General features: G+C 44.1%; 1 protein-coding gene and 1 long non-coding RNA gene across 5 annotated transcripts in view; one reads left to right on the top strand and one right to left on the bottom strand.

The window, feature by feature from the left end:
* TBXAS1 (thromboxane A synthase 1) overlaps nt 1-25994 on the bottom strand; it is a 166771-nt gene that overhangs the window by 136126 nt on the left and 4651 nt on the right. The window contains exon 1 of one of the 4 annotated variants that reach the window (XM_081533203.1): nt 6085-6179. The exons of the other annotated variants lie outside the window; for them this stretch is intronic. Within the exon in view, the coding sequence (XP_081389329.1) occupies nt 6085-6107 (23 nt within the window). The 5' untranslated portion in view covers nt 6108-6179. Of the gene's footprint in view, nt 1-6084; nt 6180-25994 lie in introns of those variants that run through there. 4 annotated transcript variants of the gene reach the window in all.
* Nucleotides 1406-25990, top strand: LOC145523239 (uncharacterized). Its single transcript, XR_014066445.1, has 3 exons — nt 1406-1531; nt 7207-7575; nt 24801-25990. It is a non-coding gene; the product is annotated as an uncharacterized LOC145523239 (long non-coding RNA).

The following is a 25994-nucleotide window of genomic DNA, read 5'->3' as shown; positions in this document are numbered from 1 at the left end:
CTTCTATTTTAAAGAAAAGAAAAGCAGACTCCTGTGATTCCAGCCATTTCCTTATTTTCCCTTATTTTTCTTTTTTTCTTCCCAGTAAAACCTCTTAAAAGCCTCATCTAGACATGTTCTCTTCCTCTTCTATACCCTTACTCTCTTCTCCATCTTCCCAACTGGGTTTCTGTACCCACCACTTAATTGGAAGTGGCCTTGTCAAGGTCACTTGTCACTGGTCCAAGGTTTTGATCTTGTCGTTCTCGTAATTTCTAGCTAGTTTTGTTTTATTTTTTCCACTTGCTCTCAGCAGCATTTTGATACAGATAAACACTTCCTTCTTCCTGAAACATTCTCTTCTCTTGGTTTCCATGACCTCACACCTCCTACCTCAGGGGCTGGTCCTCAGAGTCTTTTCCAGCTCCTGTCCTTCAGTTAGTCCCATCACTTTCAACACCATCTATGTGTCAATAACTTCTCCCTTGCTATCTATAGCCTCACTCTCTCCACCGAACTCATCTTTATCCAGACATCACCTTGGCTGCACTCTTATGATGTTTATTAGGCATGTTTTAAATTTCATAATTTGTTTGCTTATTCCCTCGTTAGGCTCCCCTTGTAGCTCAATCAGTAAGGAATCCACCTGCAACGCAGGAGACCTAGGTTTGATTCCTGGGTTGGGAAGATCTCGTGGAGAAAGAAATGGCAGCCCACTCTAGTATTCTTGCCTGGGAAATCCCATGGACAGAGGAGACTGACGGGGTACGGTCCATGGGTTCACAAGAGTCAGATATGACTTAGCAACTAAACCATCACCATTCACTTGTTGACATGTAAATTATTTTCAATTCAATACAATTCAAGTCAATACAGAATTCTACAATAAATATCTTTTGCATATGAAGCATTTTAGCATATGGCTTTTAAAGTTAAGTTAGACTTCAAGTCATTACATGATTGATCAAAGCTATCATGGCTTTAAAGGTTCTTGAACATATTGAAAACTTCTGTCCCCCAAAACTCTACTGATTTCTAGTTGCACAGGTGTGTACAGAAGCATTGAGTTCAAAACCAGGAAACTGTTTGGGGCTCTTAAAGTAGTAATATATAGAGCTGACTGGCCGGTCCTGCCTAAACTTGCCTTCTCCTGAGGCAGCCTGGTGGATTGGATACTGTCCAGTACAGCTGCCCCTAGGTATCAAGGCAGTGGGGTCACCCACTGGGAGCATTTTGGAAGTTCTAGCCCCGTTATTAGGGATACCTGGAAATGCACTGCTGTCCACCCATCTAGTACCCAAAATACCTGGGTGATCATGGTTTTATTAGGTGTTTTAAACTTATATCTAGATCTGAACTCAATTTTCCCCCTAGAACTCTATCTCCTCTTTCATCTCTATATCACTGTTACAACCACAACCCACCAATTGCTCAAGCCAGAAACCTTTGCGACGTGGAGCGTGCTGACATGCTAAGTTGCTTCAGTCGTGTCTGACTCTGCAATCCCATGGACTGTAGCCCGCCAGGCTCCTCTGTCCGTGGGATTCTCCAGGTAAGAATACTGGAGTGGGTTGCCATCCCCTCCTCTAGGGGATCTTGCCGACCCAGGGATCAAACCTTCATCTCTTAGTTCTCCTGCATTGGCAGGTGGGATCTTTCTCACTAGTGGAGTGTGTAATTATGTAAAATATGACAATCTTTCTCAATTGGAGGACTACACATCTCCACCTAATTTCCATAAAGCTTGATCATGTGGCTTTCTTTGGTCAACTGATCATGAAAAGATGCCAAGTGTGCTACATCCAAGTGGAAGCTTCGAGAGCCACACGTGATGAGCCCTTTGTCCTTTCCCTCTGCCCTGAGGCCTGTAGTCTCCCAGATGAGAGCTGTTCCTGAAGCCTGGGTCCTGCAATGGAGATGATGAGGGGCAAAGAAGGAAGTGGTCCATGATAGACATTTAGCATGACCAAGAAATAAATATTTGAGTATGTAAATCACTGAGATTTGCTGTGGGCATGAAGGGAGTCAGTTGTTACCCAAGCAGAACTTACCTGAAGCTGACTGGTTTTAGACATGCTTAATTTTTCTCTTTTATTTTTCAAACGATCTATCAGCAAATAATTTTAGCTCCGTCTTCAAATTAGCTCCATCTCCATATCTGCCCACTGCTCTCCATCTATTCTCTTTCTACCCTGGGATAAGCCAGGGTTATTTGCTAGCACCTTGCATATGCATTTATCCACTGAGCCATCAAATTTGCTCCTGGGAATTTGTTCTACACATATACTTTTACATAAATATGTACAGAGGTATTTATTTTTAACGTGTTTATAACAGCAAAAAATTGGAAACAACCTAAATGCCCATCTGTTTGGAACTGTTTAAATAAATTATGATGCATCCATTCAATAATATACTATGCAACGAAGATGGAAAGCCATCAAGATACGCTATTACATGAAAGTAGTAAGATGCAGAAAATTGAGTTTAGTGTGCTTCCATTTTATGTAAAAAAGAGGAGAAAAAACCTAACATTATTTATGTTAGCTTCTATGTTTATTAAAAATATCTCTATAAGTCTAAATAAGGAGTTAATTGAAAAGGTTACCAGTTGCACAGATGGAAGGAACTGTGGGGATGACGGTGGGCAGAAAGGAGACATTTAGTTTGATGCTTTAGTATGGAAAGAGCAAAAGTAGACAAAAGAGTAAAATGAATTCCCATGTACCTACCATTCTAACAATTACCAACTTGTGGCCAATTTTGTCTCAGCTATACACTCCTACCCACCTCATGCCCAGACTTTTTTGAAGCAAATCTATGACATTACATCATTCCAACTGTAAATATTTCTGTACCCCTTTGCTAAAATATGACTCTTCCCCAAAATAACCACAGTATTACTATTACAATTAAAAATAACAATAGCTCCTTAGTATCTTCAAATAGCTAGTCAGTGTTTTAATTCCCCCAATCGTCTCACAATTTTTCTTTATATTATGTTTATGGAGTGAGAATCTAAGGTCTATAGTTTGAATTGGGGTCATCTGACTTTAGATTCTCACTCAATAAACATACTACAAAGAAAAATTGTGAGACAGTTGAGGAAACTGAAACACTGACTAGATATTAGAATTGGGTCAGATGTCTCATAAATATCTTTAAGTCTTTAAATCCTCCTTCCAATCCCACCCCCCACCCCCATTTTCTCCCTTGCATTTTTTACACAACAAAACCAGGTGGTGTCTCTGTAGGGTTTCCCACAGTCTAAATTCTGCTGGTTGCCTCCCATGGTGTAGTTTAACCCGTTCTTCAGTCCTAATGAAAAGTGAAAGTTTTATTGCTCAGTCGTGCCTGACTGTTTGTAACCCCATGGACTACAGCCTGCCAGGTTCCTCTGTCCATGAAATTCTCCAGGCAAGAATACTGGTGTGGGTTGCCATTCCCTTCTCCAGGGGATCTTCCCGACCCAGGGATTGAACCTGGGTCTCCTGCATTTCAGGTGAATTCTTTACCATCTGAGCCACCAGGGAAGCCCCTGTAGCTGGATCTAAACCCTTGATTCCCTAATTTGTCTGCATCTGGAGAAGCTTCAAAAACTTCTGGTGCCTGTGTCCCGTTCACCCCATCCCCACCCTTACCCATACCCCCAGGTATTAACTTAATTGCCTTGGGTGTGACTTGGGCTTTGGAATTTTTATAAGATCCTGAAGTGTTTCCAGTGTTCAGCCACATTTAGGAACCACTGATCCAGAGGCTTTTTCTTCAAGACTACACCAGAGGAGGTTCATAATCTACTTGTCTTTTTTATTATGACCTGAGCAGCTGTGAGGATTATCACCTGAATCCATTCATGCACCAGGGGCTGCAAAGTCATGTTATTCCTACTCCATTTACCAGCTGGAATAATTCTGAATTTACCTTCCTCTACTAGGGACAGTTCATATGAGAAAAGTAGGATCAGTGCTTGATTCTTTCCTTTTATTGTTAGTGTTCGAAGTAGTGAGTTGATTCTGTAGCATCTTACATTGGGTACACACGCTATTTTTGTATCATTATGAACTCATGAATTTAAATTTACTTGATGTGTTTTGATCCACTGCCATGATTCAGCTCCCGCACCAACTTCTATTGTGTACAGATGACTGTGTTTTGGAGTATTTTGATGTGTTCTGATCCATTGCCATGATTTTTCTATTCATCAGATTGTCCCATCTTTGGCTAGGGGGAGCACTTATGTTCGTTCCTGAGTACTTTGCGGAAGAACAGCCTCCCCACTTTCTGAAATGACAAGTTGTTCCAGGTATATCTTGTACATTTCTTGCCCTAGACCTGAATCAGCCATTTTCCTGAGAAACCGTGTTTCCTTTCAGTAGAAAACAGTGTCTAGGGGCCATAACAGGAAGAAAACTTCTCAGTCTATTTTGGTAATACTTCATGATACTATGTTTGAGATTTCAACCACGTGGATGCCGATTCAAAAACTTAAATAGATTTTAAAACGTGTTAACTGAACCTCTTGTAATTAGAATTATTTTAAATGTATAGTGATACCTTACATAAAGGATCAATGCAGTGAATCCGATCAGAAAGTTAAGGAATTGTTTAATCTTTCTCAACTGCATTAGTTTCCTATGGTTGCTAAAACAAGTAACCACAAGTGTAGTGGTTTAAGATAACACAATTTATCTTACAGGTCTGGGGCCCAAAGTCCAAAATCAGTCTCTCTAATCTGAAGCTGAGATGTCAGCAGGGCTGGTTCTTTCTGTGGGCTCCTGGAGAGCATCCATTTTTTGCATCCTTAGCTTGTGGGCACATCATTCCAGTCTCTGCTCCCAGACATCACATCAACCCCTCTGCCTGACTCCTCCTGCCTCCCTCTTAGAAGGACCCTTGTGATCACATTGAGGGTCCACCCAGATAATCAGGATACTCTCCTGATCTCAGGACCCTTAAGCACATCCTCAGAGTCCCTTTTGCTGTGTAAAGTGGCATTCACAGGTTCTGAAGATTAGGATGTGGACATCTTTGGAGGCCATTATTCAGCTCCCACACCAGTTTCTGTTGTGTGCTGATGACTATCTTTTGGAGTGTGCTTGAAAAGAAGAAGTGTCTGGGGTGGAGGCTGAGGTTCTCAAGGCTTCCTGTTTAGAGAAAACTGATGAGCCAGCTGCTGGGGAAGGGCAGGGAGGGGCCACCCAGAGCTACCACAGCTCTCAGCCTCTGTCTCAGGCACCACTGAACCAGGTTTGGGGGCTCTTACCACCCAAACAGATAAGTATTTTAAGAAAAGACTACAGTTTACAAACAATCGTGTCATCCAGTTGTTGGTTATTGTAGTGCATAGAATTAGCTAACTTTTTCAGCTTTATCTCACCTTGCCAGGACAGGAGAGTTGAGTCAACGAACCTCAATTGGCATTAAGAGGTTAACCTTCTAAATCTACAACATCTTGACAATTTTTGCCATATCTGCAAATCACCTAAGCTAGCACTTGCTTCCCACTTTCTTTGATATAGACGTAAATAAAAGGTAACTTTATGTCATGACCATAAATGAAAACCATTACTACTTCCATAAAGAAAAACTAACAGTAAAAACAAACACTTTACCGTGGGACATTTTAAAGCCCAGGAACTCCCTAAAGTGAGCTCGCTGGCCATGGATGGTCTACAAGGACGATGCCAGGAAGATGGGGCTCCCAAGGCTGGTCCAAATGGGCCACATTTTCAAATGTGCTCTGTCTAGGTTGCCTTGGCTCAGCTGACAATCTACCACTACAGCTGGAGAACAATGAAGGAATCTCAGTCCTCTCTCAAAGGACTGAGATGTAGAGCATTAGATCTAATGGATCTTGTGTATTTCATTTCTAAGAACTAAAGAGAGTTCGTCTGCATTTGACATTGGATTTACTCCAAACTGTGATAGCAGTTTACCTTCACAAAGGGGAGGAGTCCTGGAATGACATCCTTCATCACTGTCGGCTGATGGTAACTGACATGTTACAAGTGACACGTTACAAGAATGATCAGGCAGACACACGTTTCTCCTACAAGCCAGGCATGTGTAAAGCACCAGGGGAAGCTACAGGGAGGTGGTACTTACAGCCTTGTGGACCCGACACGCATTCAGTGGCTAATGACAAGCAGCCAACGAAGTATTTACGTGATGACCCTTGCAGCAAAGAAGCGTCACGTGTCAGAGGGTGTGCCAGTGGAACTGTGTTTTGATCACTTAAGAGCACTTCCTCTGTCCAGCTATTGGATGGGACATATTTGTCGAACTTGAAAAAAATGGCAAGTGGTCCTTAGGCTTATTATTATTTTCCCCCAAGGCTAGTTTTCCAAAAGCAGGGCCCTCCAAAGCAGACCAGTTTCCAAAAATCCATGAAACTGAGGACAGAGGTGCGAAAGCTGGTGCAACAAAGAACTGTGTTCCTCATAGCAGGTGAAGGTGCTGGGAGAGGCTGCTGCTTGGAGAGGAGGGGTGTCCCAGGGGGCCTGCCCGGGAAGAGCCAGCTCTGGGGGTTCCTGTGGAGGAAGCCCTGGGCACTATGCGCTCTGCTTCCCCAGGTGTGCCTTCCGGGGCCTGGCCCCACCCAGCTGACATCTCTCGGGAATTAAGGAAGAAAGTGGAGCCGAGTGGGAGATAGTGGTTAAGCAGGGAGGGGACTCAGAGTGAGGCCTTGGCGCAGCCACCGCCCCTGCCTTCGCCCCCCAGTTCCTCACCACTTCTCACAGAAGAATTCTGAAAGGCGCCTTGCCCTTTCGTGCCAGGGAGAATTAGAGGAGAAGAACGATCGAGGTAGTACCCAAAGTAGTTTCACAGTATGAACATGCATGCAACCCATCTTTCTATTTTAAAAATAGGACAGAACGATTGAATTGGGTGACAAGGCCAGTGCAGTGGATGATATTTATGGAGCACTTCTGGATTTTTCTTTTTTTAAGTATTGGTTATTTGACTGAATTTAACTAGACTGAGCTCCCCCTCTCCATTTGGAAAAACCAATGACATATATAAATACAGCAAAAAATCTCCCCCTAAACCTTTCTTCTAGCGAAGAGAGGGAAAAAAACAGTCATGACCTAGTGCGTTAAAAAGTATATTTATAGTAAGTATTTATAAAATAAAATATATTTAAGTGTATTACACTCTACTTGAATTTATAAATTTAATTTTATATGTTTCCATGTTTTAAAGTGAAAACCTGCCTCTTTTATTTAGGCCTTGAATTCCTTATGTGTCAGGGATTGTCTACTCAGACGTAGCATTCTGCAGAAGACCCCGCCATCCTGCTTGCCCTAGGAGCTGGAGGATTTGTGACTTTCAAGGAAAGGAGCAAGCCAAAGAATTTTTTCCCAGCTCCCTTCAAACAAGAGGTTTACTTCTGTGAATACTTCTGTGTTTCCATTGCGCTGAGGCCTACAACTTCGCCCACGAGAATGCGGTTCTCGGATGGGAAGCTTCTGGCTTCCCAAGACTCGAGTGGCCCGAGATGAATTTTTGTGGAGACGGAAAAATTTCTAGGCAGTTCCAGATCAGCAGGAGCATTGCCATGACACAATTGAAAGGACTCTTACTCCTGCTGGACAGGTAAGGGTCCAGGGCACAGCCCAAGTTCATTGCTCTCTCTTCATCTGCCAATTAGTAGATTGGGCCTCACTGGTAATTGTGCTCTCAAGGTAATGGCTTGTTTAAGTAATTGATGATGTTTTTTGCCTCGCTGGGGAATCTTAGCACATCAAAAGATGTTGAGAAAGCCAAGACTCACCTAGAGTCTGAATTAATCACTTTGTCAAGCACAACAAAGGCTGTCTGGCTTTGCTAATAATCCCAAATGGGGTAGCAACCCTCCGTGAAATAAGGAAACGATGGTGTCTTTAATTAATGTTTCAAAGAGCTCAGACTCGCTCTTTCATTCCCTTGATTTTTATGAGAACATGGAGAAATGTGTGCAGAACCAGCATTCTCCAGACTTCTCAAGTGCAGGGAGGGCAGGAGACCTGGCTTCACTCAAGTTCATAGAAGAAGATACGAGGGCTTCAGTGGACCACAAGGTCAGCGCGTGCAGCTGTGGTGGGGTCAGAGGAAGTCAGTCCCAGGGTTGCCTCCACGGCCAGTCCCGCAGCCCTAGTACTTCCCCTGCCCAGGGCTTGGCCCCTGAACACTGCCCTCCTTTCCCAGCATTGCTGCCTCCGGACCCAGCTGCCCTCCAGCTGCCTTTCTGGTCTATGTCGTCTCTCACAAGGCTCTTCACAGGCAGTTGAAGACTCCCAGCCTCTGGACAGACCCTCACTCCCCCTCGGCCCCTCCTCCCTCCACCTCCCAGAGCCCCCAGCCAGGTCATATGGGGCAGGTCAGAGCCCTGGGGGTTAACACGTCCAGAATGGGAGGCTGGGTGTGGCAGGGTGTTGGTCTGAGCCCAGCTGCGTGTTTGTCTTTAAAAGGACTTTGACAACCTTAAGACTGCTTGGAAAGCCAGTGGGGTCTGGAAGTGGCTCAGCTCAGGTCGGCGATGCTAAGAGGGTGTGGGTACCATCCAGAGGGTAAGACATGTCAGACCCCCAGAGACTGTATCCTATGGAAAACCAATAGGGAGGGTGTGGGGAGGTTTCCTGTGGACTTGGGGAAGCCCTGCTAACTGTCTTCGGTATACTTCTATCTTACCTAATGGCTCCCCGTGGCTTCTAAACTGTGCCATTTTGAAAGCATTTTTATTCATTTATTTACATTTTTTTGCGTCACTGTGTCTTCATTGCTGCATGTGGGCTTCCCCTAGTTGCAGTGAGCAGGGCCCACTCTCTAGTTTGTGGTCTGCCGGCTTCTCATCATCGTGGCCTCTCTGGTTGAGGAGCGTGAGCTCTAGGGTGCTGTCTTCAGTAGTTGCAACACACTGGCTTCGTTGCCCCACGGCACGTGGGATCTCCCTGGACCAGGGATCGAACCCACTTCCTCTGCATTGGCAGGCGGATTGTTCACCACGGGACTACCAGGGAAGTCCCTAAACTGTGCCATTTTTGACTCTTCCCATCAACGCTCATCTGCCCTCAGTCACCGTGGACAGTCAATTCTACCTTCAAACCAGCTCTCTAGAAAACGCTCAGTGAGTTTTCTAACTGGCACGGCCCTGTTTCAGGCCATCATTGTCTTTCCCTTGGGCATGGACTCTTGAGCGGAGTCCTGAATTGGCCTCCTACTCTCCATTTCTTCCCTCATCCACCAATCTGCCGTTCATGCCAATGCCAGAAGAATGTTGCTAACAGGCAAATCTGATCATGTTGTAGATCAGTTCAGAATTCTTTACTGGCTCCCTGTCACTTTTAGACCAACTCTAAATTCCTTTCTTTGGAACATAAGACCTTTTATGATCTCACCCTAGCCTGACTCCTCAGGCTCGCTCCAAGTGACCTCTGTCCTGAAGCCATCTTTCATGACTTGGACATTTCTAGTTAAAGACGTTTCTTTCCAGGCTCTTACCCAGGCTCTTCTCTAGGGCCAGGACTAAGGTGACACAACAGAGGCATTTGGGATACAAAACTAAAGGAGGCGCTCAATCCTAGGGGTGTGCAGATGCTGACCTTGCTCTCACATGGCCCTGAGAGTGAGTGCCCCCTTAAATCTTGTGTCCCAAGTACCTGCTTATCTCACCCTGGTCCCAGCACACTCTTCTCTGCCTGGTATACCCATCTTCTTTCTCCACCTGGCAAGTCCTGAATTCTTCAAGTCTCTGCTTGAGGGCTGCCTCCTCCAGGAGCCCACCCAGATTATCCTGGGCACACGGACACATTGTCCTTGGCCACTGGCTCCCTTGTGGTAGAGGGATTGCAGACCGAGAGCCTAAGAACTCAGTGTATTGTTTGTAGGAATATAATCCTGCCTAAGGTCATTATTTACTGTACCTGGTTCTGTTTCCATCATGTGGGCTTAGTCATCTGTAGTTAATCCTTTTGTTTTTGTGAAGTCCTTGAAGAACCCTTTGCATGTTGTGAAAGAGACATCTGCCTTGAGTGAACCCCAACAGTCAATGACATTTGAGCCCAGAGAGGGCAGAAGGGGCTACTTTTGCCTCCCTATCCTGTATAATAATCACCAACAGTTACAGACTATTTCCCAGGGCCAGGAGCCGTTCTAAGTGCTTCATACATCAACTCATTTATTCCTCTCCATACCCTGTGTGGGAGGTGCTATTTTGATCACCATTTTGCATTTGGGAAAACCGAGGCTCAGAGAGCTTAAGTCATTCACCCCAGGCTGCACAGCTAGGAAGAAGTGGAGCTGACATATAAACCCAGGCAGTCTGGCTCTGAGCCTGTGCCCCTAGCTAGCAGCCTCTGTCTCTCATTTTGCATTTGCAGAGCAGAAAATTGCCTAGAGCTCAACCTGTCGACAAGACAGGGGCGGCTGGAAGCTTTGCTCAATTCTGTAGAGTAAAGACTCTGACTTCCTGGTGAAAAAGGCAGATGCTATTCATGGGATCCTGTTATCCCCTGAATATCAAGTGATTGCCACTGAGTCAGCAGGGCTCCAAGACTTGAGACAAAGGTCAATTCAAAGGGGAGACCTGGCCTCTGCAAAGAATAGAGGAACTGTTTTTTGATCCATTGAGTTTCCATATTCATGAGTAATCACAGGTGGGATAAGGAGCAGTGGGTACTTGTACTAGATGTATAGAATGACTCTAAGTTCTTTATAATGAACTTGGTAAGCATTCAGAAAACATTTGCCAATTGGATGTGAGGTATGTCTTTATAAACTCAGGCAATATCTTTAACTTTCTATTGCACCGTGACCTGCCCAATAGCCTGGAACAGGCCTAGGAAACTTAATTCTGCCTCCCAGCTTGGCGGACAACTTAAAGAGCTAAAGCCATCAAAATAACAAAAGAATATTGTGAGTGTTTCAAAAATATTTATAATCCCGTTGCGTTTTGTTTGTTACTGGAATCCTCAAATCTTTGTATTGACCTAATTCTGGACAAATTCACTCATTGGTCTTTGATCACCTCATAGCTATAGTGATCAACTGAAGGTCCAACTGGGAATTGTGTAAAATTATGTCAAAAGGCGATACTCTAGTCTAAGATCACCAAGATCTCAGTGCCTTCTGCTCAGTGATGTGGTTGGTTCTGGCTCTTATCTGCTCTGGGCTCTGGACCAGAGGCACAGACCCACAGAACCTGCCTGATCATCTCCATGTCCAACCCATCTGGGTCTGATCTCTTCTCTGCCTCCTATGTTTTAGTCTCCCATTACAGTCCCTGGTCTCAGCCCTGGCTCATCCTGGCCATTCTTATCTCATCACCTGTATTGGTTATCTAGTGCTGGTAACAAATTAGCCCCAACACCTAAGTGGCTTAAAACAACAAATATTTATCATCTCACAGTTTCCAAGAACCTGGGAGTGTGTTACCTGGGCAGTTGGGGGTGAGGGTTTTTCATAAGGGTAAGTCAAGCTGTCAGCTGAGACTGCAGTGACCTAAAGTTTGCCTGGACCTAGAGAATCACATTCATGTCCCCTTACATAGCTGTTGGCAGGCTTCATCTTGTGGGCCCTTCATCAAGCTGCCCAACATGGCAGCTGGCTTCCCCCCAAACAAGCAACCCAGGGGAGAGAGAGAGCCCATGGTGGAAACCTCAAACATTCATAACCTAATTTGATAAAAATATATCCTTCTTCTTGGACTTTTTGAGCTGATTACTAAGCCTCATGAAGCCTGTAAGCCCTTTCCTTCCATGATGAGATGTAGTTTTTCCATTCTTCATTCCATAAAGATGCTTTTAGTGTGAACCATGAGTTAGATGCCATGGTACACCCCTAAGGGAATAGATGTCCATTTGGCTTTTACCAAAATAGTAAAATCAGGAAAACTTCACACTGAGGTGGAAACCAATGGCTAATAGCAGCTAACATTTACTAAACATGTGCTATGGGCCAGGCATTGTACCAAACACTTTATAAACATGGCAGCCTTTAGTCTCCACCAACATCCTTGTTATGTCCATCATATAGATGGGGTAACTGAGACTCTGAGCCCACTGGTCAGTGGCCAGCCTGCAGCCCAGTCCTAGTCTGTCTGACCGAAGGGCCCGAGCCTCTAGCCAGGCCTTTGACTGGTGTGTTCTGGATCAGCAAGGCCAATGAGGGGAAGGAGACCAGTCATCTCCTAGGACTACCATAACAAAGTACCACAAACTGGGGACATTTACTCTCTCACAGTTGTGGAGGTTGGAAGTCTGAAATCAAGATGTCGGCAGGGCCTTGCCCACCCTGCGGCTCTAAGGGAAGCCCCTCCCTGGCTCTTCCTAGCTCCTGATGGTTGTTAGCAATCCTTGGGGTGCTGTGCAGATCTCTGCTCCATCCTCACATGGTGTTCTCCTCGTGTGTCTGTATATTCACATCACCTCCACTCTGTGTCCAGATCCCCTCGTAGAAGGACATCAGTCTTGGATTAGGACTCACTAGCATTCAACTTGGTTGCCTCTATAAAGACACTCTTTCCAATTAAGGCCTTGTTTGGAGGTGCCATTTACTGTGAATTTGGGGAGGGCGGGGGAACACTAACACTACTCAATCCAGTATAAAGACCATCAGAGCTGTCACCAGCCATTGAAGAGGCCAACACATGGGTAGGTGGATGGGGACAGGTCTTCTCATCTACCCTGGAGTCAGAGGAGGTGACATAGAAAGAAACTGACTCTCACGAAAGAAAATGCTAATTCAAAAACATTTTTTTCCTGGCTCACTTTGAATGTTGGGCTTTGCTTTGTTTGTTTTTTGTGTGGGGATTTTTGTCTTTGGGGGATTTTTTGGTCTTTATTATTAGTATGCTAACTAATCTATATTTTAGTTGTTTGAGTCAGCATACCCTTTTTATAGGAAAAAAAGGAAATGAAATTGATGGCTGATTTTGGATTGCAAGAGCACCTCCCTGTTGAGATTCACCAATAACTTCCTAGAGGAGAACGTGCAAAAAAAATGTGTGACAGGGAAGAGCATGGCTCTTTTGATCTCTCAGAGCCCAAGTTCAGTTCACCTTGTCTCACAGGGCTTGTGATGCTGAGACACACCCTTTCTCCTTTCAGCCTCTAGCCAGCACCACGGGAAAATTTCCGGAAGGGCAAGTGATCATCCTAAAACATTTTTTTTCTTTAATAACTCAGTAGGGCCCCAGTATCCATGAGAATATTTATAGTAATTCTGGAGCTGTTTCTGTTTCCAGCTGTAGCCATGTCTTGGCATAACGTCTTACATAAATGTATTGCCAAGTATAAACCAATGAATTGGTCCCAAACAATGGGGTTCACAATCTACAAGGATGTCCCCTGGTTGTTACAGTTCAGGGTATAGTGAACACAGCAGACTTTTGGCTTTCAGGCTTCCAGAGTACTTCAGCAATGTTCCCCTGCAATCCCGCTTTTTCAAACTCAAGTTGGATCCTCTAAGTGGCAGCTACTCTCTTCCCCACCCCATCCCTGAATTAGTATTTACCCTTCTCAGGGTGAGCTGTAGCTCCATCATTGGTCAGTTCCTGATCTCCATCGCTTATTCAGCTAGAAATTCTTGGGTCCACCCCCAGGCTCAGTCAAGGTCCACGCTGAGCCCCTGCACTGGGCACACGACCCTGCTTTAGCCCTCCTGGTGCTAGCTCCTCACAGTCGAGACCTACTGTGACTCACTGCCCTGGAGTCTTGGCAAACTCCCCATCCATGTCCGTTCTTTTTCCAGAAAACATCATTGTTGTTATTTACAATAAAAATGCAAACTTCCATTAGCTTTACGTTTTTGTTTTGCTTGCTCCCTGCCTTTATCTTTGTTCCTTCTTTTGTTGTGTCTACTCACTCATGTCCTCTTTCTCCATTGTCAGAGGTCAGAATCCACATGAGTCATCTTTGGGCGTGTGGTAGACTGAATCATTCCTCCCAACTTGTCACCCCCCACCCTTATCAAAATTCTTCATCGTCAGAGTAAATATTGATTCTCTGAAGTATCAATACCTCCCACTTTGGTGGAGTCTTCTTCCTCACCTCATTCATGTTAGGCTTTCATGATTTGCTTTAACCAAAGAATACAGGCAGACGTGACATTCAGCCACTTTAAGGCTGAGCCCTGAAGAGACATTGCTTATTTCCTCCAGCATTTTTTTTTTTTTTTTTGCCATGTCACATGGGCTTATGGGATCTTAGTTCCCCAACCAAGGATTGAACCCCTGCCGTGGAAGCATAGAGTCCTAACCGCTAGACCACCATGGAATTCCCTCCTCTTGTGTTTCTTGCATTCCTATGATCTACCAGAAGTAGAACTTTCCTGAAGTATCCTCTTCAGCCTGTGCCCCATTACAAACCAGGTGGAGAAGATATGAACCCCACCCACAACCTGGAGCATAGCTCCCCCAGCCAACACCCAGACCATGAGAAAAATTAATGTGGTTGTTTGCCAATGGGTTTGGGGTGGTTTGTTACACAATGTTATTGCAGCACTAGCTGACTGATAGAGGTCAATCCATGGACCTTCTCTTGACCTTCATTTCCTCATTTGTAAAATGAGGCCATTGGACTGTATTCAAGGTGCTCAGGCTTTTCTGCACAACTATACAAGAGACTTCTACTGTGAACCCAAGAGTAAGGGACTAAGCATATCATAGTCAAATACTGCAAAGCACTAAAGAACGACAAGGACTGGGAAATGTGAATTCTGTTTAGGAACCAAGGAGTTAGCGGTGGCCTTGGAGAGAGTCCTTTCAGTGGACAATGGAGCAGAAGCCCCATTGCTGAGGGCTGAGGGTAAATGGGAAATGAGAAAGTGAGGAGTGTGGGGTCTTGTCTGGAAAGTGAAGGGTGGGATGGAATGGAGGTAGGGGTGGAATACATAGTCCAAGAAGAGGTGGTTGTTGGTTGGCTGGTTTACTTGTATGCTTTAAGATGGGAGAGAATTGAACTTGCATAAATACATTTCCAGTGTCATAATAAAGGCAAAATGAAGGCAGGGTCTTAGACTAGAGTGTGCAGAAAACCAGAGGTCTGGTCTATGAGAGAGACTAGAGTGAGAACATACCAGGATTTATTTGCTATGCATCATTTACATGTCAAGCTCTCAAACCCAAGGACAAGGCAAGCATCAACCAGTGAAACAAAGGCCAAATGAAAAATATTGTGTTGGTCAAAAGTTCATTTGGGTTTTTCAGTAAAATGTAACAGAAAAGTCCAAATGAACCTTTTTGGCTACGAACAGAATCGTGCTGTTATTGTTCAAATCAGAGGATAAATGTAAATTTTGTCATGGGAAAATTTGAAAATTTTCTGAAAAGCAAATTGAGTTTAAAGCTTCATTTATAGAGCACTTTTCAAGAAACATTTTATTTTAAAGTTTAAAAACCTACAAGTGAAAGTGAAAGTGTTAGCCAGGTCAACTCTTTGTAGCTTCATAGACTGTAGCCCACCAGGCTCCTCTGTCCATGGAATTCTCCAGGAAAGAATACTGGAGTGGGTAGCCATTCCCTCCTCCAGGAGATCTTCCCGACCCAGGGATCGAACCCTAGTCTCCTACAGTGAAGGCAGATTCTTTACCATCTGAGCCATCAGGGAAGCCTACAGCTAAGAGACAAACGGTTGCATCAATAGGCTAGTAATAATATATGTTGATGTAAAATTTACCATTAGCAAAGTGTTCATACTCCTGTCAAGGAGACAGGAAAAGGATGACGGTCTCTGCTTTACCACTGGAAACTGAAGCTCAGAATGGCAGCTGACGTTCCAGACCTTCTTCTTGAGAAAAAAGGCACCCCCTCCTCCTTGACGACCTCCTTTCCCAATCACTTCTAAGCCTGCTGCATTCTGGCTTCTGTTCCTACCACCCCCAATTCCAATATCACCTAAAACTTCTTAGCTGCTAAATCCAGTAGTTATTATTTAAACTTCATCTACCTTGCTCAAGATCAGAAGCTCCCTAATGGTGTAAGCCCAGGATCATTCAAAATGAGGCCACTTGATTGAACTTCAGCTCTCTTTACTTTTCGCTTCAATGCAGTCCTTGAGATCGTATGAGAATTCCAAATGGTGTTTTAAAAAAATAAATAAAAACCTAGGACCTACGCAATTATTGTTGAGTACAAGCCTGCAGTTAATAATGGGGTGTGTGCATGTGTGTTAAGTCTCATCACTCGTGTCCGACTCTGCGAGACCCCATAGACAGCAGCCCACCAGGCTCCCCCGTCCCTGGGATTCTACAGGCAAGAACACTGGAGTGGGTTGCCATTTCCTTCTCCAATGCATGAAAGTGAAAAGTGAAAGTGAAGTCGCTCAGTTGTGTCTGACTCTTCACGACCCCACGGACTGCAGCCCACCAGGCCCCTCCGTCCATGGGATTTTCCAGGCAAGAGTACTGGAGTAGGGTGCCATGTCCTTCTCCGTTGCTAAGGTTAGGGTCATTCATTTAATGCGTGCTGACTATTATCAACCTTCCCAATGGTAGAGAATCCACCTGCCAAGCAGGAGATCCAGGTTCGATCCCTGGGTCGGAAAGATCCCCTGGAGGAGGGAAAGGCAACCCACTCTGGTATTCTTGAGTGGAGAATTCCATGGACAGAGGATCCTGATGGGCTATAGTCCATGGGGTTGCAAAAGAGTCGGACACGACTGAGTGACTAAACAGCAGCAACAATAACTAATGCTTACTGAACACTAACTGTGCCCCAGCACTGCTCCAAGTATACTCATACAATTCTTCCAACATGCTATGAGGCGAGCATTGTTATTATCCCTATTTAACAGTGGGGGAATCTGAGGCACAGTGACCTTACCAACTTCTTAAGGTCACAAAGCTAACCAAGACTTGAATGCAGGCAATCAGGTTTCAAAGCCCAAGCTCTGGGACATTACATACATGGGGAAAGGCAGCCAAGAGTGAAGTATTTTTAATGTGTTTTTAAAAGCAGTGTTGATGAACTAACATCGGTGAAAGTGCTTGAGAATAGTTTATTTTCCTAAAGAGGTTCAAAAGTCACCTTTGCAGTCAGAGTTTGTTTAGCAATCCTTCCTTCATACATTGTACAGAGATGAACTTCAACCCACAGCCCAGTGACACCTGAATTATAAAGATGAAATCCTTCACTGAGATTCATAGTTCAATGCAGTGAAATTTTGTTATCTAACAAGTGAGGGTGGCAGCTTGGTTGCAGTGATATGCATTTAGAAATGAATGGAAATTCTCTATGAGGATATTCATAGATGCAAAGAACATGAATTTGTGTCTATATATGCCAAGCACGTGCCACACGAAATCCTATATACTGTCCCTCTTATTTCAACTTTGGTCAACAAATAACTGAGTGTCTATTGCCCAAAAGAAATGTACAAGCACAGTGCCAGGCACTTAAGATCCAGTCCTGCTCACCTTCTAACAGGGGAGACAGGGAAGTGGTTCGAGAGAGAGAAGGCACCAGGAGTGGTGGGGCCAAGACCACACGGATGCAGGGCTCTCACCAGAATAAAGGAATCCAGAGCATCCCAGGAGAGGGGAGGAAATGAATGGCATGCAGCATGGTGTGTGGAAGGAACGGAGGGACCAGAGAGCAAAGCGGCAGGTGAGGAGGTGACCATGCGGCAGTGGATGAGATCAGGTTGGACAGGGCCTCCTGTGCCAGCCGAGGAGACCAATTCCACAGGCAGGGAGGGCCATGGAGGGGCTTTCTGCCCCAGTGGTGAGAGGCTGGTTGTTCTTTGGGCTGCAGATGTGAAGGACAATTTTGAGGGGCACAAGACAGGAGACAGGGAAACAAGATGGGTGCTTATTTCCGGATGCTCTTGAAATCCACAACTCCCAGAGTACAAGAACAGATAGAGGGAAAAGAATGGTTCAAGGACCACTTAGGAAACAAGACTGGGTTGACTATCCAGGTGACTGAGAGCTGGCCTGGAGGTCTGCGTGGAAAAGATGCCATATTCGGAGAACCATGGACGGTTAGCCTCTTTTATCAGTGAAAAATCTGGCAAGGATGGAGTGATGTACCCAAGCTCCTCTAGGGGAAAAGTGTACCTGCCCTCAACTAGGAAGGCCTTGCTGACTCACACGGTGCCATATTTCTCCTGAGAACTGCTCAATTACCTCCTTCTATCATCCCTTGGAATTCCAGTTGAGCTATTTCAGATCCTCAAAGATGATGCTGTGAAAGTGCTGCACTCGATATGCCAGCAAATCTGGAAAACTCAGCAGTGGCCACAGGACTGGAAAAGGTCAGTTTTCATTCCAATCCCAAAGAAAGGCAATACCAAAGAATGCTCAAACTACTGCACAATTGCACTCATCTCACACACTAGTAAAGTAATGCTCAAAATTCTCCAGGCCAGGCTTCAGCAATACATGAACCGTGAACTTCCAGATGTTAAAGCTGGTTTTAGAAAAGGCAGAGGAACCAGAGATCAGATTGCCAACATCCGCTGGATCATTGAAAAAGCAAGAGAGTTCCAGAAAAACATCTATTTCTGCTTTATTGAATATGCCAAAGCCTTTGACTGTGTGGATCACAATAAACTGTGGAAAATTCTGAAAGAGATGGGAATACCAGACCATCTGACCTGTCTCTTGAGAAACCTGTATGCAGGTCAGAAAGCAACAGTTAGAACTGGACATGGAACAACAGACTGGTTCCAAATAGGAAAAGGATTATGTCAAGGCTGTATATTGTCACCCTGCTTATTTAACTTACATGAAAAGTACATCATGAGAAACACTGGGCTGGAAGAAACACAAGCTGGAATCAAGATTGCTGGGAGAAATATCAATAACCTCAGATATGCAGATGACACTACTCTTATGGCAGAAAGTGAAGAAGAACTAAAGAGCCTCTTGATGAAAGTGAAAGAGGAGAGTGAAAAAGTTGGCTTAAAGCTCAATGTTCAGAAAACTAAGATCATGGCATCTGGTCCCATCACTTCATGGCAGATAGATGGGGAAACAGTGGAAACAGTGTCAGACTTTATTTTTTTGGGCTCCAAAATCACTGCAGATGGTGATTGCAGCCATGAAATTAAAAGACGCTTACTCCTTGGAAGGAAGGTTATGACCAACCTAGATAGCATATTTAAAAGCAGAGACATTACTTTGCCAACAAAGGTCCGTCTAGTCAAGGCTATGGTTTTTCCAGTGGTCATGTATGGATGTGAGAGTTGGACGGTGAAGAAAGCTGAGCACCAAAGAATAGATGCTTTTGAACTGTGGTGTTGAAGAAGACTCTTGAGAGTCCCTTGGACTGCAAGGAGATCCAACCAGTCCATCCTAAAGGAGATCAGACCTGGGTGTTCATTGGAAGGACTGATGTTGAAGCTGAAACTCCAATACTTTGGCCACCTCATGCGAAGAGTTGACTCATTGGAAAAGACCCTAATGCTTGGAAGAATTGGGGGCAGGAGGAGAAGAGGACGACAGAGGATGAGATGGCTGGATGGCATCACCGACTCGATGGACATGGGTTTGGGTAGACTCCGGGAGTTGGTGATGGACAGGGAGGCCTGGCATGCTGCAATTCATGGGGTCACAAAGAGTCAGACACGACTGAGCAACTGAACTGAACTGATCATCCTTTATATCATGAGACGATGCTACCAATTTCGTTCACTCTCTGTGTAAAGATAGCACTCAAACCATCAAATATATAACTGACTATCCTTCACAATGCTTACAGCTTGGGGTCCCCAGATGCCTGTTGATTTGTAGAGATAGGAAGAGGGTACATGAGATATTTTCAACATTTCAAAGAGCCTCAATGGAAATTGTGCCTCTATTGACAATAAGATTGTGCAGGTCAACAAAAATGTGAAGTTTCTTTGCTTTGGAGTTGAATTATAACTGGGTATAAGAATGTCGGTTCTCTCATTGATCACTATTCTCATTGGCAGGGTTTCCATCAGCTCGTCTTCGAATAATTAAAATGAGAAAATAAATCAATCATTACTTAAATATACATCGTTGTTTGGACATCGTTGTTGGGACCTATGGGGAAATAATATAAACAAAGATGCCGGTGAGGAGTTTAGATAGCATTGCTTTGAACTATAGGGATTAGTGGTTAATAAAACAGTGAAGGATGAAGGGTTTGTCCTTTGATGCCTTTGCTGGGGGCTGGACCTCCCCTCCCCCACACTGTGGTCAGGATACCCTGCCCACACAGCAGGTGTTCTGTGCTCCCCACATACCTCATCTTCTAAATGGCTGGGTCCTGCCTTCTATCCCATCTCCTACTTTTGCATCAGAGCTTTGCTCCTCTATTTCTAATGTGATAATTACTTTATCTGAGTTCATGGGCATATATGATCCATAGCCCATCAATGAGGTAGAACCAGCACACAGACTGGGAAAACTTCAGCAGTCAGTGAGTGTATGAACAAAGAAGGAATTTACTCTTTCAGTGACCCATGTGCAAGGCATTCTGCCAGATGTTGAGGTCATGGTGCCACTAGTGTATCCAGCAGAGCACACACAGGTGCTCACACACACACCCACACACACACATGACAGCAGTCATTTAGAAGCCGTGCCACGCATGTGGTTTACTGAGCAGCTACTATGCACGAGGCACTCATGGGTTTAAGATTCAGCCCCTGCCCTCCAGGCCTTATTGTCAGGCCAGGAAATAGGACACAGGCGTGAACAATAGAATAGTACAGCAAGTGCCAAGACCGCAGTAGAGACAGAAAGCGGAATTCAGAGGAAGCCAGGCTCATTGAGGGCTGGCCTGGCTAAGGAGACCTTCAGGAAGGCAATGTTTAGACAAGGTTTTGAGGGATGGGTTGGATTTCCTTTAAACAGAGAGGCAAGGGCATCGGGCAGCGGGGAGTGCGATGTGCAGAGTGTGGCGAGAAGGGGCAGATTGTATGTAGAGGAAGGTGATTCGGAAGGATCTTGGCACACCTCCCAGCTCAGAGGGCAGAGGCAGCTTCGGGGTTTGGTGCCCGGTGCTGGCTCTCGCCGGGAGTCTGGGCAGAGCTTGGGAAACAGGGTTTCGGTTGAAGCCACTATCGGTAGCAGTTGGCCTTGCCTTCACTCTCTGACACCATTTTCCCAGAAAACTTTGAGCCAAAAAAAGAGAGGGCCATCCTTTTTCTGAGACCAAGCTCAGGAATTGCCGTCTGCTGAGGTGAAAGCGAACACGTCTTTGCAAGACCAGCTGGGGCTTTAAGATGGCTCTGCAGGGTCACCCAGCTCTAGGCTCTGTCCAAGGTGGGGTGGGGGTTGGGGACTGTGAGACAGCAGGGCTCCAGGGGTCGCCCCATTCAGCTGATGTGCCTCCTGTCCCCCAGCCCCTGGGACATTGTGCAGCATCACATATTTCTGGCAAACCAGAGACAAGGTGGCCCTTCCTCACTGAAATGCCAATCCGTTAGCTGCATGATACCTGCCCCCATCCCCGCTCTCCCCAAAGTCCCACCCTCTTGTCCAGATGTGTGTCATTTTGGCCAGCAGAAACAAGCCCCTGCCATACTGTTCAGGTTCCCGAAGAAGAGGCCCTTGCCTGCAAAGGCAAATGGCAGCCTATTTGGTTAGTTGTGATCATGATGTTCAGGGGTGAAGGGGAGGCTCCGTGCAGTAGTTTTATTTCTGGAAGAACCACTGCCCTCCCAGGGGGAGCAGCAAACAGCTCAGTAAGGCACAAACACAAATCGGATGGTCTGCTTTGTTTATAGAGTGGATGAGCTGCTTCTTTCATCTCTGCCTAAAGGGTCAATGCTACCAATTCCGGAAGCCTGAATTCCTTACAAGATAAAAGGATGTATGACCATAAATGTTAAGATGATTGCTGCTGTTGTCTTTAAAGTGAAACTAAGCTTGACTAAGAGCAACTCATATGTCCAATGAGTATGGCCCAACAGAATCCCCCGGCTTCCAGAAATGGCTCATAAACTTCTTGGTAAAGGACAGCAAGCCTTATTATTTTATAATCACATTTTGCTTGGGATTAAAAATAATATTACCCAGTCTAATCACCTAGTTGCCAAAATTTGGGCTGTTTTTTTAAAAAAATCGATCCATTCTCAACAAAGACAGTGATTTGTGCCTTGAGGGTGGTCGAAAGACTGCATTCACACACCGAGGACCATTTCCAGAGAAAAGTGCTAAGAACGTGCTTTGTGATATGGCATATCTGCAGTAAGGTTTCAGCCTATCAGGAAAATGCCTTTGAAGGTCATAAAATTCATTTGGCTGTATAAGTTCTGGTGCGTATGCTAAAATAATCAGTCACGTTACTTTATAGTCACACCTCGTCCTCTCGTTCTGGAAAATCAATAAAGTGAGAAGAAGGCTGGGGATATTGTGCACAACTATTTAAAAGAGAGAAAACAAAAAATAATATTCTGTGAAAATGGTCCTCAAGGAAACACAGACATAGTTTTCATAAGCAGGCTCAATTTTATCTCCAAGCTCATCACTGAATTATTAAACCGAAGTACCCATCATAGCCTAGACAAAAGCACAAAAAAATAAGGAAACAGCATGCATCCTTTTCTATGATGCTCTGGGGCACTGGAAATTATCCACGGCCTCTAAAATGTATTTCTAAAATGTGTCCATTATTCACACTCTGAGTGGTCTATTCCACCAAACATTACAAAGCCCAATGTTGCCTCACTTCTGACACCTTCCCACCTGAAGTTTCCACCCTCCTCTTCTCTGCTAGTCCTTCCCTGCATCTCAAGATCCGGCTCAATACCTTCCTACTTCCCAAAGCCACCTGTGCCTGGCTGGTGACCCAGAAAGGCTGAAGGAATAAGACAGGAAGATGAGAAGCATGAATCATGCATGAAGCTACAAGGAGGTCCCCAAAAGCTGCCTCCTGAGGGTATTTCCTGGGCCCTGGGACACTCAGCACCATAGGAACTGCCAAGGGGGAAGAGTAGGGTGTCCAGGCAGGAGAGGGAGCAGTCCCTAGCAGACCCCTTGGGTCTTATCCGACTTGTTTTTCACCAGCATCAGTAGCAGCTAGATTCAGCACATATCAGCCCAAGCAAGACCATCAATAGACGAAGCAGTCATGGAGTAAATCTAGAAGGTACTGGGCGACCTTTCATTTTGTTCATTGTTTCCTTTGTTATGTAGAAGACTTTAGTTTGATGTAGTCCCACTAGCTTATTTGTGATGTCATTGCCTGTGCTTTTAGTTTCATATCCAAAAAAAATCTCTGCCAAGACCAATGTCAAGGGGCTTTTTCCCTATGTTTTCTTCTAGGAGTTTTTCAGTTGCAGGTCTTACATTTAAGTTGTTAATCTGATTTGGGCTTATTTTTATTTATGGTATAAGGGTCCAATTTCACTCTTTTGCATATTATTATCTAATTTTCCCAACATCATTTATTAAAGAGACTATCTTTTCCCCATTATCTATTTTTGACTTCTTTGTCAAAATTAGTTGACTTTTTGTTTCTGGATATTTTATTCTATTCCATTGGCTTATGTGTCTGTTTTTATTCCAGAACCACATGTTTTGACTACTATAGCTCTGTAATATAGTTTGAAATCAGGAATTGTAGTGTCTCCAAATTTGTTCTTCTTTCTCAATAGTGATTTATAATTCAGTCTTTTCTGGATCTATGCAAATTTTAAGATTTTTTTCCTATTTCTATGGAAAATGCCATTGGAATTTTGATAGGTATTACATTGACTCCATAGATCACTTTGGGTACTATGAACATTTTAACAATATTAATTCTTCCCATATATAAACATGGGATATTTTTCCATGTATTTTGTGGCTTTTTCCATTTCTTTCATCAATGTCATATAATTTTCAGTGTACAGATCTTTTACTTCCTTGATTAAAGTTATCCTTAAGTATTTCATTCTCTTTGATGCTATTGTAAATGGGATTGATTTCTTTTCCAGAAAGTTTGTTGTTAGTCTGTAGAAATACAACTGACTTTTTATGTTGATTTTGTATCCTGCAACTTTAATGAATTCATTCATTAGTTCTAACGGTTTTCGGTGGGTGGGAGTCTAGGATATTGCATGTATAAGATCATATGCTCTGCAAACAGATAGTTTTACTTCTTCCTTTCTAATTTAGATATCAATGGTTTCCTATTCTTGTCTAATTGCTCTGCTAGGACTTCAAGCATTATGCTGAATGACAAAAGTGGGCATTCTTGTCTTGTTTCTGATCTTAGAGAAAAGACTTCCAGCTTCTCACTCTTGAGTATGATGTTAGCTGTGAGTTTGTCCTAAACTATGGCCTTTATTGTGTTGAGGTACTTGCCTTCCTAATTTGTTGAGAGTTTTTATCATGAAAGAAAGTCAAATTTTGTCAAATGCGTTTCCTGCATCTATTGAGATAATTGTAGGATTTTTACCCTTGATTCTGTTAATGTGGTGTATCACATTTATTGATTTGCATACATTGAACCAACTTGCATCCTGGGAGCAGTGGTTTCTTTTCTTTTTTAAGTATTTATTTGACTATACCAGGTCTTAGTTGAGGGATGTGGGATCTGTAGCTGCAGCATGTGAAATCTTTAGTTGTGGCATGCAGGATTTTTAGTTGCAGCATGAAAACTCTTAGTTGTGGCATGTGGGATCTAGTTCCCTGATCAGGGATTAAACCTGGGCCCTCTGCATTGGGAGCTCAGAGTCTTAGTACTGAACCACCAGGGAAGTCCCAGTGGTTTCTTTTAAATATGGTCTGAAATTAGATGTAGGTCTAGAATTGGAATCTAGTTTTTCTACATGTAAAGCAAGCTCTATGAGAAAGAAACTTCCAGGTACAGACAGGGATGGACCTTTTCATTGTTGTTTTGTCTTAATAATCACTATTCACAATTTAATTTAATCTGATCTTAGAATGAGACTTAGAATGAGAAAGCTGAACACCGAAGAACTGATGCTTTTGAACTGTGGTATTGGAAAGACTGTTGGGAGTCCCTTGGACAGCAAGGAAATCAAACCAGTCGATCCCAAAGGAAATCAGTCCTGAATATTCATTGGAAGGACTGATGCTGAAGCTGAAGCTCCAATACTTTGGCCACCTGATGCGAAGAACTGACTCATTGAAAAAGACCCTGATGCTGGGAAATATTGAAGGCTGGAGGAGAAGGGGATGACAAAAGATGAGATGACTGGATGGCATCACTGACTCAATGGACATGAGTTTGAGCAAGCTCCGGGAGTTGGTGATGGACAGGGAAGCCTGGTGTGCTGCAGTCCATGGGGACGCAAAGAGTCAGATATGACTGAGTGACTGAACTGAACTGAGAAGGAGACTTGATCAGAACACTAACTTATCCTGTTTCCTATTTTAATGTCCATTTAGTTTATACCTCTGGGTCTCAGGCTCCTCAGACTTAAATGCAGCTTGGCATTAAGAGCACTTCCACCTTCCCAAGACAACTCTTCTCTGTTTAGCCACTTATTACAACAACCACAGTTTACTTTCTCACTGCTTCATCATCCAGGAAGTTCCCCTATTATTCAAAATTCTCCTGTATGTTCTACTCTGCTATTGGAATAGTGAGAGTATGTCTTGAAACCTCCATGTTCAAAGCATAAGACTGCTTTCCTCCTCATTGCTACAGAGGAGGAATTCCTTATTCTTTTTAGTAAAACCTTTTTTGTTGTTGTTGTTTTGCTCAGTAATTGATATTTGTTTTAAAAATATGGAAGATGCAGAAAGAGTAAAGGAAGAAAAAAACCCCACAATCCTACCACTATTCCTCGTAGCTCAGTTGGTAAAGAATCTTCCTGCAGTGCAGGAGACCCAGGTTTGATTCCTGGGTGGGAAAGATCCCCTGGTGAAGGAAATGGCAACCCACTCCAGTATTCTTGCCTGGAGAATCCTATGGGCAGAGGAGCCTGACAGGTTACAGTCCATGGGATCGCAAGAGTCATACACGACTTAGCAATTAAACCACCACCATTAATATTTGGGCTATTTCCTTACATTCTTTCTCTCGCTTTCTTTTTTTTTTTCCTGTACAGATGAATTTTTTATTGTGATACAGTTCACATGTCATAAAACTCATCCTTTTAAAGTATGTG

This window comes from Giraffa tippelskirchi, chromosome 10 (assembly GCF_054371585.1).
Source record: "Giraffa tippelskirchi isolate mGirTip1 chromosome 10, T2T-mGirTip1v1.2.pri, whole genome shotgun sequence".
Classification (NCBI taxonomy): Eukaryota; Metazoa; Chordata; class Mammalia; order Artiodactyla; family Giraffidae; genus Giraffa; species Giraffa tippelskirchi.
The sequence above is the reverse complement of the archived record's forward strand: the minus strand, read 5'-3'. Positions and strand labels throughout refer to the sequence as shown.